Source organism: Falco biarmicus, chromosome 4 (assembly GCF_023638135.1).
Source record: "Falco biarmicus isolate bFalBia1 chromosome 4, bFalBia1.pri, whole genome shotgun sequence".
In the NCBI taxonomy this organism is placed as follows: domain Eukaryota; kingdom Metazoa; phylum Chordata; class Aves; order Falconiformes; family Falconidae; genus Falco; species Falco biarmicus.
The window spans coordinates 111,783,205-111,798,769 of record NC_079291.1 but is presented as its reverse complement, the minus strand read 5'-3'; the positions used below and the strand labels follow the sequence as shown (position 1 = coordinate 111,798,769).

At 48.1% G+C, this 15,565-nt stretch overlaps 1 protein-coding gene across 1 annotated transcript in view; it reads right to left on the bottom strand.

The window, feature by feature from the left end:
* The window catches only part of RNF123 (ring finger protein 123), a 51,697-nt gene that overhangs the window by 32,577 nt on the left and 3,555 nt on the right, over positions 1–15,565 (bottom strand). Inside the window, exons 2-20 of the mRNA XM_056336316.1 lie at positions 15,444–15,528; positions 12,813–12,892; positions 11,880–11,977; positions 10,640–10,694; positions 10,233–10,318; positions 9,386–9,472; positions 8,824–8,891; positions 7,909–8,034; positions 7,075–7,189; positions 6,143–6,247; positions 5,890–6,015; positions 4,594–4,686; positions 4,326–4,399; positions 3,745–3,862; positions 3,181–3,280; positions 2,648–2,709; positions 2,483–2,554; positions 1,687–1,807; positions 763–864 (exon numbers count right to left, since the gene is read on the bottom strand). Of these exons, the coding sequence (XP_056192291.1) occupies positions 763–864; positions 1,687–1,807; positions 2,483–2,554; positions 2,648–2,709; positions 3,181–3,280; positions 3,745–3,862; positions 4,326–4,399; positions 4,594–4,686; positions 5,890–6,015; positions 6,143–6,247; positions 7,075–7,189; positions 7,909–8,034; positions 8,824–8,891; positions 9,386–9,472; positions 10,233–10,318; positions 10,640–10,694; positions 11,880–11,977; positions 12,813–12,892; positions 15,444–15,528 (1,773 nt within the window). The remainder of the gene's footprint in view (positions 1–762; positions 865–1,686; positions 1,808–2,482; positions 2,555–2,647; positions 2,710–3,180; positions 3,281–3,744; positions 3,863–4,325; positions 4,400–4,593; positions 4,687–5,889; positions 6,016–6,142; positions 6,248–7,074; positions 7,190–7,908; positions 8,035–8,823; positions 8,892–9,385; positions 9,473–10,232; positions 10,319–10,639; positions 10,695–11,879; positions 11,978–12,812; positions 12,893–15,443; positions 15,529–15,565) is intronic.

Here is a 15,565-nt window from a genome sequence, read left to right as displayed (position 1 = left end):
CAGAAACCATTTTCAGCCCAGAAGAAGGCTGCACTGACAGCTATGCTGTACAATGCCTGAACATGTCCTCTAGTCCATAGCCCTGTCTTTAAAGCTGGCCAGGAAGACCTTGGTAAGAGACCAGAAGAAATTACATCATTCTTAAGTAATCTAATTTCGAACAGCCAGGGATTAATCTGAGACAGGGAAAATGGTCCTAATCTTGCAGATGCACTTGGGAAGGAGAAGAAAGATCTGAGCCAAAGGCAAGTGTCAGATTAGCCAGAAACCAGAGACAAATGAAGCCCAACAGGAAGGCAAGGGGTTTCTAACTCCTCCAAAAGGGAGGTTTTGAAAGCCTATTGCCAGAGTAGCATGGTGCATACAAACACACAGCTGCAGTACATACACAGGGTGGCTACTGCTTGCCTGAAGTGGTACAGCAAGTAAATCCTGGACATCCTTCACACCCAGCAGATGCAGGCTGACAGCCAGTGCTTTAACAGCTCCCAGCTCTTGGGTGTGGTATTCCCACACCACCTCCTTCCCTCCACCAGCCACACACCGAATTCAAGGATATAAACAGTAAACTGTTAACTTAAAGGATGCTCCACCCAAGAGGGATGGTGTCTTCTTCAGCATAACTTGCATTTCATTAAAATTCAAGTCTCTTCTCCTCGAATTTAATCACAATTCATTACCCCATGGCTCTCTCCCTGGGATGTCTCTTGGCTGAACTCCAGCCAGGACCTGGATGCAGGTATTGGAAATAAGAGCACTTACCTTTCAGAGTTTTCTTAAGATGAGACAGGAGACCTCCAAGTCGCTGAAGGTCAAAATAATCCACCTTCCCATTATAGAAGAGTTGAGGAGGGACATAGGCCTCTGAAGCAGAGAAGGAGGTTTGTTTTTTCTACGAGTCCCATGCACAGGATCCAAGCAGACATGTAAGCCCTCCTAAGACAGACTCCAGGGCTCAGCCTAGACTAACATTTAGTTACAACTTTTGTTGTCATAAAAGCACAAACCGTTAGGGCAGAGTTGATTGCCACAAGGAAGCGTTAGATCCATGGAGAAACAGGAGCAACCAATGGCCATGGACAAGCCTCCAAGTACTTCCTCCCTTCCAGCCACAGTCACTGAAGGAAACTGGACCACGGGAAAACTTAGTAGCTCTCCACCTGGCTACTCCAGCTCTTTCACTTAGTCCCATAGGGATGGTAAGGCACTTACTGAGTCTGGAGAAAGGGTCAGCCTCAAGTAAGGGAATGCCAAGCAGATCATGGCAGGACAGGCAAGATGGGATTTGACAGTGGGAAAGCAACTGGCACTGACTTGGTTTCCCCTTAATCCCACAGTCTGGGAACCACAGAAGCAAGTATTTCCCCCTAAACTTTGACTATGGGACCACTGAGCTGCCCTTCGACAGACCCATAATCAATACTCTGCTCTCTGCTCCAGAGCGGACAGGGGGAACTAGCAGGCAGTACAGCTGCCCCTCTGCGGGTCTCTGGTCTGGATGTTAACTGGAATAGGTCTGCACACAGGAATTTCCCAGGGTGACTGGGAACTACAGACACAGGATGGCAGAAGGCTCAAGCATCCACAAGAAACACAAAATTTCCAGCATCCTGGAGAGCACTGCCAAGAGGCAGACCCATGTCCTCATCACAGAAATGCCTTCAAAGCTTTTCCTCCAGGCCTTACCTTCACTGCTCAGCGTGGCAGGGGTTTTCGCCTTGTGGCCATCCCAGAAGAAACGCAAGGCAGCGATAAGCCGGTGCAGGAAGCACACCATGTACTCCGGTGGGCACAACACAGTCAAGTTCTAGGGCAAGAATGAGAGTTCAGCCATCAGGGCAGGTGTGAAAGTGCACTTAGCCCCAGCAGCCACATTGGGCAGGTAGAAACTTCAGCCTTGTGAGCAACTCTAGCTTCCAGCACTGGTAGAGAGCCCAGCCCTGGCAGCAGGCAGCAGCTTCCACCTCTAGAAAGTCCTGAGCACTGAAACAAGCTGATCTGACAGAGGAGGAAGGATACACACGCTCCACCATGATAGATGGGACTGATCACAAACACAGAGATGCAGGTGAAGAAAGGGCCTCCTGCAGCAGTGGATGCCTACCTCCCCAAGCTGCAGGCCAACAGCCTGATCCAGGGCCAGAACAGTCCTCACCCAGGCAGTGAAAAGGATGCCAAAGCCAGCAAGCCAGCTGTGGCAGAGCTCCCCACAGCCATGCTCCCCGAGGTTTTAGGAGGACATTCAGTTCCCACCTAAGGCTGTTCCCAAGGAGCACTTTCCTATAGATCACCGCATAGGACTTGGATAAGCTGCCTGGTTTCTAGCCTCAGGTCTTCTTCCTCCTTCCCACTCCCTGCTGTATCTAGACCTCAGCTGATCAACTGCTGGAAGCAGCGCAGCCAGAAGGGGAGAGTTCCCAGCCTGAAGATGCCAGAGGGCTCTCAGGGTGAGGCTTGCAGGAAGGCTGGCCCTCTGACTTACCCCTCTGTTGCTAGCGTTTTCCTGAAGAAACTTGCGGAATTTGTTTAGGAAGATGTATCTGGAGGCTTCCCCCTGGCAGGAGGAAAAGCAGGTAGATGGTAAATCTATGCCTTACAACTCCCATGATGTGGAGATACTTCATCAAAAGATCCACAGAGCACTTACTCCTCCTCTGTCCTTGTTATTCAGCAGCAGCTTCAGAATCTGAACCTGGAGACCTTCCACCACTAAAATGGGGACACACGTCTGCCATCAGAAAACAAGCACTGGAGAGCAAATACCCATATTAACCCCAATTGTAGTACCCTGTCCCCAGGAGAAAGGCTACCTCCTCAGCAGAGGGGGCCCAGGAAGAACCAGCGTCAGCAGAAAGCCATTCCCATCACTGAGAATTTTCTCCTCCGCCACCTAGCAATAAATTAATCCACAGCTGATAAACAATGCCTCTAAAGGGGAATTTTGATTTGCTCATGCCCCATGATGGGATGCTGCGGGTCTGTGCAGTGGGGTCCCAGCACTTGTAACCCCCGCAACAGGTAACAGCATGGCTGGTCCCCACCTCTGCAGCACAGCCTGTCCTGGAAGGAAGACAGCTGGACTTCGGGCTGTGAAGGGGATTTGGAAACAGCTCAAGAGTTGGTCTCCCTGGCTGCACAAGGTATGGGGGATCTTGGCAATTTCCCTCCTTCCTCACAGACCTTCAATGCGTTTCTTGAGCCGCTGGCAGCCTCTTTCATATGCCCGCCGCCTCAGTCTCTCCTCAGCACTCTCCTCCTTCACCTCCTTACTCTCCTTGCCCTGGTTGGGGGACAGACACAGATTAGTAGATCACTGCATGGGAAAAATGTCTTGCTAAATGGAGAGCAGAAACTCCCTGAAACAATGTGCCAGTGTGTGACTGTAGCTGGCAGCACACATAAACAGGCCTTCCCTGGCCTGGCAACAGGTAAGGGCAGGAGATCTTTTGAGAACACCCAAGTCAACCTGTAATTCCTTAGACTCTGGGAGACTCCCTTCCAAATCTGTTGCCACAGAAAACTGTCCCCCTTCCCTGTCCTGAGCAACACACCCCAAGCGTCCCCTCTAAGAGGACAATAAAGGTGACAGGAAAATGGAGGCTACAGCTCTCTCACAACTCTGCAGGATCCATCAGTGCTAACGCAGCTGGAAAACGAGCCATCCAATTTCCTCAGCCAGAAAATGATGGAAACAGCCAGCCACAAAACTTATTCCGTCTCCTCAGTTAATGTGCCCTTACTCACCTCTTTGGTGAAGCGGTTTGGCCACCACGTGGTGGGAATGAGCTCCTGCAGACCAGCCTCCTCCACACGCAGTGGGCTCTTAATGTAGAAGAACACAACAGAACGGAGCACATCGAAGCTGCAGCCAAGTTAAAGCAAGCACAGAAGCTATGGGAGAAGGTACAAGGCATGCTTCCAGAGCCGTAGTGAGAGACCCCTTTCCAAATCACTCAAAGGTCTGCAAGATGCCCCTTCTCCTAGGAGAAGCCCCACACAGTTATCAGATCAGCTGCCCAAATGCTAGCATAGCAGCTGGACTGCTCTGAAAATGGTTTTGCTCTAAGGATGTTAGGGAGGTCAGCCAGGTAGAAATGAAGTCCTCTGTGTTACCAGGATGAGAACTATATGACACTGCTCCCCCTCCTTAAAGTAGGACTTTGTAGAGAGTGGCATCAGGCAGACAAAGGAGACCTGAGAAATGAGAAAGGACTTCTCAAAGATAGGATGGCTTCTGCTTCCGAGGATCTGCAGATCCTTGAAGTCTCCTTGGCTGCATTATTGAGGGCAGGGAGAACTGAGACTAGAGGAGGCACAAAGGATACAGAACATTGCTGAGTAGGTATTTCCTAGATTTCTCATGCTTCAAGACTGCAATGGTGAGCCGGAGGTAGTGAATCTAGGGAAACAGGAGAAGCAAAAGTGACTCCATCTACAGAAAGGGATACAAGTCCCCGAGAGGTACAGTGTCACAGAACTGCCACCTCTGGATCAAACAATTGCAAAAATCAAAACATTATGTGCCATTGGACAAGGGGACATAACAGAAAATGGCTAGTCACCGATTCCTGGGGATTCAGAATTGCAACTCACTTGTAATCCCAAGTCTGGGATGATGGGGGAGAACCTATAAGCCCGCAGCAGGGACATCAGTAGCTGCTTGAGACACTCGTGCACTTCATATTCCTAAGGAAATAAGAAACACATGAAGAGCATGGAGCTGGGAACAGCTGTAGTTCCCAAGGTGTGACCTTGGAAGGAAGCATTCACTTCTGAACTGAAAAAGCAGGTGCTCTGAACCCTGTGTTTGTCCATCTAACTCCACAGGAGAGAGTCCAAGCAGAAGTTGGTGTCATCACTTTGTTACAAGGAAACAACTTTTTGCACTAGTAAAACCAACCCAGAAGTCATCTACAAAAAGCCGAAGTCCCAGGTCCTATTTAGTCGGGCTGAGTCACTCTTCCTCCCATCCCCTGAACCCACCTAATATAGTGTTGGCAGAACCAACCCCGAAAAAGAAAGTTACTCTTGTATAAATGTGACAACGGAAGAGCTCTCTCTGAGTTGGACTCATAGCCAGCTGGCAGGATGAGAGCCATCTCTTCCACAAACACAGCAGCCCTACCAGGGTCCTCAGCTTCACTTCGAAGATGATGGACCTGAGGGGGTCATGACATTTTTCAATTAAACTTTTCATGACAGCAGACTGGGCCAGGGCCTGTATCTGTTATTTGCCACCCCAAATAACAGTCATGCTGTCTCCAAGCAGATCCCTGGCAATGACTGGCTCTATGTAACTACTCCAGCAGCAGCAGCTTCCCAGAGGCTAGCAATGGCTGCCTCAAACAAGTGTCCCAGGAAGGAGTGACCTCATTCACCTTGGACAGGAAGGGGCATGGGAAGCTGGAGGAGGTTTTTCCCTGTGGTTCTGGAAGTGGTGAGAGTGCAGTGCCCATTTCCACCCCAGTCCTCCACACTCTGATTGATCTCTTGGGGCACATGGTGGCGTTTAAGATCTCCACAGTCACATCAGCATTAACAACATCCAAGAGAGCAAGTCGCTTCTTATTGATAAGTCTGATGTTCCCAAAGCAGGCAGATATTCAACATCAGCAGTTCCTTTAGCAGTAGAAGCTTAGAAATGCCTTGTTAGCTCATTGTCAGTGTCACCATTATCAATTACGCTGCATTCAACCCTCATTCCCTGGGTGCGAAACAGCAGACAGATGAACTAGGTGAGACGGTGGTCTATCACAAAAAAAAGATCTTGTCACCAGGAAGGGGAAGAAGCTGAACACTACCAGCATTTTCTAGGGAAGGCTCCTGTCCTCAGCACTCCCGGGATCTCCCTGTGACCCCTGGCGAGGAACTAGCACCTTAGCAACTCACCTCCATAAGAAGCCACATGAGATCCAGCAGCTGCTGAATAAGGGGATGGGCCTCCACTGCCCCTCCTCGCTCAAGGATGCTCAACAGGAAGGTCATGAGCACATCTTCCACCAGGTACACCTTGCACTGCAGACAGAGAGCCAGGTCAACAGTCCTCTAAGGCACAGTCACTTCCCTGTGAAAGCTGAGGTTTACCTCCCTTGCAAGCACAATAACAACCTACAGAAGCCTGCAACAGGAAGTCAAAACTCACCATAAGAGGGGAGAAATAATTGAAAATGTGGGCTAATGTAATCAACACTGTGGGTTCTCCCTGCAGCTGCCACATGGATGTGTCCTTCTCCACCAGCTTCCCCTCCTGCAATGATAAACCCAGAAAAACATACAGCTTGGATGCCATCCAATCCACCCATGCACCAACAACTGAGCGAACTGGCGGCCCGGAGCAGTCACTGTTTGCTGTCCCACGCCTGCCTGCAGTAAAAACCTTGAACATGGGAATTCAGGATGAAGAGCAGCCAGGCCCATGCCTGTGGAGAGCTGTAGTGCAGTCCAGATGTCAGTTACTATCAGCCAGATGCATGCACCCTGACCACGTTTTTCCAAAAGGGTTCAGGTGTATGTGGTAATTTGTAAATGGGAATCCCTACGGAGGAGGTCAACTAGTAAAGCAGGCCTCCATCCAAAGCAAGACCATAGCAGATGGCATTCCCTATGCTTTTGGCACAAACAGGTCATCTCTTGCTCTAGCAGAAAAAAATGTTTTCTAGCAAACACAGCCACAGCCAAAACAGTTCTCAAGGCAGACCCACCAGAATTTCACCACATCACTGCACCAGGACATCAGTTAAAAGTTTAGGATATGAACAAGCTTCTTTCAAGGCTGCAAAATCAAATCCATCAGTTCTGACCCTTACAAACATAATCTCTTGCATACTGGGTATGAAACTTCATAGGACTGAGAACAACAAAGCCCAGTATGATTTAAATTAAATTCTGGAACTATCAGGAATCCCATTTTGCAAGCCGAAGAGCTCCAGGGACATGCATGCCCCGTGCAAAGCATGCAGGCATTTAGACTCTCAGGCATATGGAAACATCTGAGTTGCCAGCATGTGCTGAGAAGTGCAGAACCACATTTCCCAGCATGGTGCCCCACAGATCCACCCGGTGACATTAGCCTACCGTCACATCTATGCCAATATGGATCACATTCTTCAAGTAGCCTAACAGCTTGTGAGCCTTCACTAGGTCTGCAACAGGAGGATCTTGCAAGGGGCGGTAACCTTCCACTGGATATGTAGGCAAGTGTTAAGGTAAAATGTAATATGATCCTCTCAGGACTTTTGTTTGTGCAAGGAAAAGACCGAGTCTCTTATTTTACTTTACACCCACGCATGCCTCAGTCACAGTTCAAACCACAGAGCCTTCTAAATGGATGATAAGCCACAAGCTCTTATTCCCACTTTCTCAATACTGCAAGCAGCAAGTATTTCACACCACGCTTCTGCTCTCATCAGAAAGACTGACAGGAGCCTCCACTACAGCTATCAAGAGGCATACCTGGGACTGCTCTGACTGGAGCTGCAGGTTTCAGCATTTGCACAGGAAGGCAGCAGGCTACGCTAATGCCATGTCAGAGGTCCCACATGGCTGGGAGAGACCAGTGGCCTAGAGGCTCAGCAGCACAGCAGCATTAAGGTTTCCAAAACTGGAGAGTGAGATCTTTGCAGGATTTGAGTGCCTGAGAACAGACAGCCCCCAGCTGCAGCAGTAGCTGCTGATTCAAAGCTGAAAGCAAATCTCATTTCAGGGACCAGCACTGATGTTTGTGTGCCCTGCAGTTCTGCTCCAGCTGAGGGGCAATCTGGTTCTTCTCGCCTTGACCTTGCTCTATGCACAAATGCCAACAGAAGAAGGTGAACCACAGTCAGGTATGTATATTCCACAGCCTCCAAAGATGGTCTCAGGACAGGCTCTTCTCCCTTCAGACCTCCTCTCCCAACATCTAAAGGATATCGGAGTGGACGGCTTCCGAAGTTAAAAGCGACAGACTCTTTGAATGAGAGGCTGATGGCAGGGAAGTAAGCCATTCCAGCACCTCTTGTGATGTTATCGAAAGCGGTTCCCAGAGATATGCCGTTCCTGAAAGAAGAAAAACCCACAAGAGTTTAGTCACAGGAGGAGGGTTTTGAGGTCAACTGGGCAATCCAGGTAGCTGCATTCCCCTCCCAGTAACTTGCCAACACGCACACATCAGTCAGTTATGCCTCCTGTCATTCTTAACCTGGCACACATGCAAACATCGCAGCTTTGCTGAATGGGGAAGCACAGCAGCATTCCTGTTATCATACGACAACACAGGAAGGCACTGGAGTCTGCACAACATGCAGAGCCCACTCAGCTTCAAGAGCAACCCAAATGCTTATGAGATAACTAACCAGCAGGACATTTGAAAGGCAGGTGACATTTTTGGCCTCATCCATTTGATGCTGGTGGAAGGATAATGCTCTCAGTCTACTCTTCTCTAAAAGATGACATGAAGCATCTAACAGTTTTTAATTCCAGATGACTTGCTGCAGGCTGTAGTTTAGGGCCAGGGAACAATTCTTATTCAGGCTGGCCTCTGCTCATTGTGCACAGGAGTTGGAGGCTGGAGATATATCAGCCTTTCCACAGCTCCTTCTGAATCTAGGACAGGCAAGGTCTACAGTGACCACAAAAGCTATCAGCCAGAGCTCACCTGAACTTAGGAGAATCAACAGCCCATTTAGATGGTTTCTGAACCCAAAGCAGAAAAGCAAAGGCTAGAACTACCAAGGAACTTAAAGGAGAGAGGGCAGAAATACAACTCGGCAACTGGCTCAGCAGTGAGGAAACCTTTATGTTACACACAGACATCAACAAAGCAGGGAACTGGACAAAGATGCTTACAGGCAGAAAGCAATGGTGCCCTCATCAAGGTCTATCAGACAGCTGACGATGTCTCCTGCTGCCCAAGACTGCAATAAAGGGAGAAAAAAGGTTAAACACATATCCAGGGTGGTCTCGCATCAGAAGAAAAATTGTACCCCAACCAATCCCTTGTGATTCAGGTTTGAAGAAGAGAGTTCCTTCTCACAGCAGCTCACATAGCATTTTAAGACACTTCTGGAAGCTGCACATAAGCCACTGATTGGGATCTTTTTTCCTCCAGCACTAGGAACATGCACAGGATCAAACATAGCTACAGAGAATCAGGGCCTTCCAGAGACCAACAGCAGCACTGTGCTGGGAATCAGTCTGCTGGGGCTGCCAAACAAAGCACCCTGATAGCATGTCCAGCACCCCTAAAGTACAAACAATTGCTGGCACACTGCCTCCCCGAGAGCATACTGAAGCAGTGAGGACAGCCTGAGGGCATTTCACAAGGCCCAACAGAATCCAGTAGGCAAAAGGAGCCACCTGCTTTCTTCTCCTTACTCTACATTCTGTTCCTGGGAGGACAGCTACTCACTTTGCCATAGTTGGTAGTAGTCACGTTCCACTTGCGCACCCTGTTTCCATCATAAGCATATGAATCTGGTGTATCTCCAACTCCTTCCTGCACCAAGGAAGAAAGATGAGACTCAGACCAGACCAAGCATAGAGGATCCCTCTCACTGCAAGAGCGGCTTTAAGGGGGAGACCAGCAGACAGGGAGAGCAGCTAACAGCACACATGCTCTGCCTGGGAAAAGCCCTCACTCTAGGAGTGAATCCAGCAGCCTGTGATCTTTGGTTCAGAGAAATACAACCCTCCCTACTAATTTTCAAGTTGGAAGAATACTGGCATCCTACACTTCCAACTTCTGGCAAAGCAGCCCCCCCAGATGGCCATCACCTCCTCTCTCACACGTTGCAGAGTGGCAAGTTAGTGAAACTGCAGCTGACATCCCTTCCCAGCACCAAACATCCCACCCGGTACCTGAGAAAAGCTGGCCTGGCCCTGCCTCTCCTGGGCCAAAAATCCCCATAGCACTAGCTGCTGAGGGGTATCCTGAGAGACAGGCTGCCAGTACTGCAGACCTACACACTCTCCACAGACGATGCCAGCTGAAAGTCAACACTTAGCAGTGGCTATGCACTGCAAAAGCACAGCAACACACACAGTGCGCAAGGCTTTCACACTGTGCACCATCCTGTGAACACAGACCAGAAAGTCTATGAAGATTTTTAAAACAGCAGACCTGGTATCTCTAGTGTGTGCTGGGCACAAAATGCCAGCAGGGCATGAGCACAGCGCCGATGTGATACTCCACACTGACCTAAAAAGCACTGGAGGAACAAAGAGCAGCCCTGTGCCATGTGCAGCAGTTACACTACCTCCTGATTAAATCTGCAGTTGAGAGTACACCAGCCGATCTGCATGAGTCCCTGGGAGGAGATGAGCACCTCGTAAATCCATTTCCCTGAAAGCAAAAGAAATGCCACATGGGAAATCCCTGCCACCTGGCTCATTGTTAGAGAAGCCAAACCTGACACTGCTCCCACAGAAATAAATGGGACACACAAAGGAACTTCAGGATATCCCCAGCATTCCCCTCCCACCTCTTCGGCATCACACAATCCTCCATCCTTCTGACTTCCTGGAGAAGCCAGTGGATGAACTGAGGAAGAGGGTGCTCAAGATCTGGAACATATTCAAAATTTATTGAGCTCTCTAGTTGTGTAACTCTCCGTACACTCTTCCCGGGGTCTTTTCTCAAAGCGTTGCTGGTTTAACTCCTTACCTTTATACACGCATGTTGTGGCCCTGATGGACCCAAAGTTACTGTGGCCAATCACCTGGACCAACAAACAGAAGACATTTTAAAGTCAGGCAAAAAGGTAGGTTTGCTCAGCCCTACCCATTCTCTCCATCCTAGCCCTCAAAACCAAAGCCAGATGGAGAGCTATTCACAAGTACAGTGTAGGGAAGAGACAGGACATCTTCCCCATCCCAGAAGCTCTACTTGATGCCAACAGGCCCTGAGGAACCATCCAGGTCCTTCCCACAGCTCATCTGTACTTGATAAACCCCAGTGAAGCATGCAGCTCAGCAGCAGTACGAGGACAACATGGTGACAGACAGGTTCCCAGTGAATTGTGACAAGTATACAAAAGTGACTATTATATAGGAAAGAATTTGAATCCTGGACAAGTCACAACAAAACTAGAGATTCAGGGTGTCCAGACTAAAGCCCAGGACTGGCAGGTAACATGCTGCCCAGGAACTGAACCCTATTAACTCCTGACTCTCTCAGTCTCAGGACAGACCATGAAGATACAAAGGTAGCAACAAGGAATTCACAGGCAAGACAGTCTGATCCTATATGAAGGTAAATTCTAGGTACAGCCAAGGTAAGTTACGGCAGGTAGTTAACGGGAAAAGGGAGACCAGGGCAGCCTCTTCTGCTACAGGTAAAAAAGGGTACACAGATTACAGAGGGAATGAGCACAGGAGCATGGGATGTGTGTGCTCAGGAAGGGGTGAAAGCAGTGCAGAAATTACTGAAGTAGGAAAGGATCAGTGGATTCTTTCAGCTGATTTTCTGCATGAGAAACATCAGCTAAAGAACAAGCGGGGAGCTAGTGTAAGCAAAGGAGAAAGGAAAGCCTCAGCTTTAGCCTCTTGCCATCATTAGAGAAGACCGGCAGGAAGGAAGAGGCAGTCTGCTGGAGGGAGGGACAGGAAAGCTGGCTGCTGGCCTTTCCTCTGCTTAGCCAAGCTCTTCAGCGAGCCCCTAGGCCAGGGTAATCCTTTCACTTCCTCACAGCTCCACTCAGAGCTTGCTGAGATTTAGGGGTACTGTTAGACCTTTTCCCAGGAGAGCTCATTTCCTCCAGGATCCTGCAGCTTTCTGGGTAGACTCCATTTACAATACTCTACAAAGCCAGTGACAGGGATCTGTTATGAAGAACAAACGAAGAAGCCCCAAGTGCTATTAGTCCCACAAGACCATTTTCTGCTGCACCCAGCATCACACTCACCCCAAGTAAGTCATCATCAACGAGCAGGAGTCCCTCAAAACCACTCGTGTGGTCCAACACCACAGTAAAGGGACCAAGCCGACCCTCTGCTACCTGATCTGAAAGAAGAGTTGCAGAAAACCCGTTAGGGGATGTTGTGCAGGATTTAACTGTACACTTGATAAATGCCTCCAGCTAGACGACAACAGCACCAGGATTCTGCTACAGTGGAGGAAGACTAAAATAGTGTTACCCAGGTTAGACCAGGTCTCCTCACTGGCAGACACCAGTGAGATTTAAAATGAACTTTTCACAGTAACGTGCAAGATCTTAGCTCTGCAGCATTCCAGTCATATGTTAAGTTTTCCACATCGCCTGAGAATTTTACTTTGGCAAAACTCAAAGACCAAACTAAAGTCTGAGCCAAATGTTTGGCCAACATACCATGCTTTGATTGCAGACAGCAAGAAAAATTCTTCTTTTTAGGAGAGGAGCCAGGTTGTATCTTGCCACATCCTGACTCATTTGGTGAAATGGATGCTAGCAAGAATACAGGCAACTGCCCAAGGCCCAAAGTGAATACCTACAGTGGAGGCCAGTATGCAAAAATTGTCAAGAAGCCTCTGCATTTCCCACTGAGGATAGCACTGCACACTGCTGGTCACAGCAATGGCTCTGAATATCATTATCAGTGAAACACCTCCAACATAAGCCCCAAAACTGCTTTTCCAGGCATTTTTGCCTAGAAATATGCCTCCTCAATCTGCAAGCAGGCCTGCTCTGGGGCTGGCTGACAAGCCACTCGCAAGCAGGATTTAAAGGCACAATAAATTAGAGCACAGGAGGGCGGAACAATGCTCACTCAGGGAACTGCCTTTCGTGATACAACTTGTCCTTTCAATTAAGCAGCACAAGCAGAAGCACAAATTGGACAAACACTCAGTGTTCTCTTACCTCGACTGTCTTCAGAGCTATTCTCCTCTGCTAGCAACCGGTCAAGGTGCTCCTGCAGGTTCTGGAAAGTCAGGTGCTTTCTAGGGAATAAACATGCACAGGAGCTCTTCAGAAAACTCTGTCTCCCAGGTTTTAAAGAGTGGCAGCCCAGACACGTGTCTGCACAATCCTGCACTGTGAAATGTGAACTGGGAAATTCTGTCAGTGTTTCTTGCCACGAATCTGAGGAATTTGCTGCCCAGCGTGTTGGGGCAATGAATGAACCGAGGACTAAATACAGTGTGAACAAGAAAAATAGTTAACAAAGGATCCTAAAGTCTACGGTCTGCTCAGGAGTATGTTGTGGCAGTAAGAAAACTGTACTATGGTACAGTGGCAGTAAGAAACCAGCTGTACTGCCAACAGCTGTGGACCATGACTTTGCTGCAGTCAGCATCATACAAACACGGCGTAAGTCAGGATTTGGCTTTTCCCCCCCAAGTATTTCATAATACAAAAGAAGAGAGAAGATCACACCAGCAGCTGTAGCAGTTCAGAAAAAGGTCAGGCTAGCCCAGCATCCTCTCTCTGACAACAGCCAAACCCATTCTGTTTTCATACTAAGGAGAAGTCTCTCATGCACCCGCTCTGGGCCACTATTTTAGAGAACTTTCTCATACTGCCCTCCCCTAGTTCTCCTTTTTCAAGGCTAGTTTACTTAGCTGTTCCTTGTACAAGAGCCATTCCAGACATCTGACTTGCTCTTACCCTTCCTCAAAACCTCTGCAGCTCTAAAACACCCTTTTAGAGTTGGCGAGACCAGAACCACATGATACTCGAGATGGGGTTAAACCACAAATTTATTCAGTGGCATAATGATTGTACTTACCCTACATCCCTTTCCTAACAATTCCTAACTTTCTACTTTCTTTTTCTGACTTAATATTCCCACCCCAACCTCATTCCTACACAGTAAAAATCAACTCAGGGTCTATCATTTTATGCACAATGTTGAGGCTGATCCCCTTTCAATCCATCGCTTTGCATTTCCCTACACTGAGTTTCATAGACTGTTTCACTATTCAGTCAATATCACAGCCACCTTACCTTTACATTGCTCTAAATAGCTTTGTAACCGCAGCAAACTTTCCCACCTCATGCTCTCTCCCTTTCCAAGTCTCCCAAGGATACACAGAACAACACAGGTCGTGTTGCAGGTCTTTGAGGGACCCCAGCAGGACCTCCTTTCACTGTGAGAGTCGCTAGTTGTTCCTATCCCTGCTTCCCATTTCCAAAGCCATCTGTGGAACAACTTCCCACTTCTCCAGGACTAGGCGTTTCCTAAGACTGGTGACAGACCTTTTGAAAGCCTGATGGATGTGAAAATGCACAGAAATGGAATCAAAGCATCAGTTTTTGTTGGCATGAGAGAGGGCAGCTTCAGCAAAGCAGCTTAATCAGCAGCTAGCATGGAGAAGTTCTGGAAGAAGAAGAACATGAGACAGCCAGAGAGATGTCTGCAGTGAGCTCCTCTATGGGGAATTTAGGCCTCTAAAGACAAAATGTCATACCATAAAAGTTGCTCTCAACTGGCAAATGTTATTTTCAAGACCTATTTGACTGCTAGTGGGCTTTCTACCAAATAGCCAAGTCCAGAAAAGGGGTGGAAAGCAGGAAAAAAAGAAAAGGAGACCAGTCCAACAAACTATCAGTTCTGTGCTTTCAAGTCATTAATCACAAGGCAAACAAATTAGAGATACTGAAAACCAAAATGCTCAGGCAGATGGAATATTCCAAGGCATGCTGGCAGGAAAGCTCATGGCAAAGTAATATGACCCACTTTGCCTTCCCCCTGCCATAACCCTAGCTCACCAAGAGTGGAGAGGGCCAAGAGCTATTTTTAGCAGCTCTGAGCTCACATTTGAGCTGGCAGTACTAAGTATAGCCAGTGGAATGTGACCCAAGACACGCTGCAGCACCGCCAACCAGCAGGAGCTACATGCCTGCCTTGCTATACCACACTCATACCTGCCCTGAACCTGTCTGACTTGCCTCGGGCAAAAGAGCTAAATGCAAGGGAAATTTTTCTCATCCAAAGCTACAAGTTTCTGGGCTACAAGGTGAAGGAGAACTGAAAACAAATAGAAGAAAACAGACACTAAACAGGAATTTTGTATTTCTTTTCCTTTGGTGACTCGTAATAATAAAAGTACCAACAGTTCCACAGCCTGAGAAATGTGTGGTATTCTGTAGGTCAGTAATAGCCTTGCCTTTAGTTTACAGGGCACTGACGACCTCTCTTTCATTCCTGTACCTAAAACCTGTGCATTTTGCACTTCCTCACAAGTAAAGAGGGAACAGGAATAAGGTGAATGCCTGCTTGCCTATTTATTTTAGAAATATTGCCTAATGATTTTTTATATGGGGTTTTTCATGCAAAAAACCTGAAGAATACTTCCTAGCAAGCCCTGCAATTTGAAAAAGCCACTAAAGGACAAGACCTAAGAGTAATTTCTATAACATGGTGCTGCTGTGCTTTCAACAAAGATCTCTGTGCGGCACTAAAAGATCTCTCCTTTCACCGCAGTGCTGTATATCTGGGGACTGATACAGCATCGCTTGCCATCTAATGAATGAGAAGAAGTCTGATACCTGTAAGCAGCTGCAGGCTGGTTCCCATCAGCATTGGTAAAGACACGATGTAGATAATCATTCAGCAGCCTGCTGTTCACAATCCCTTGTTTAAAACAGAAAGGAAATAAGCTTAGGGAGTC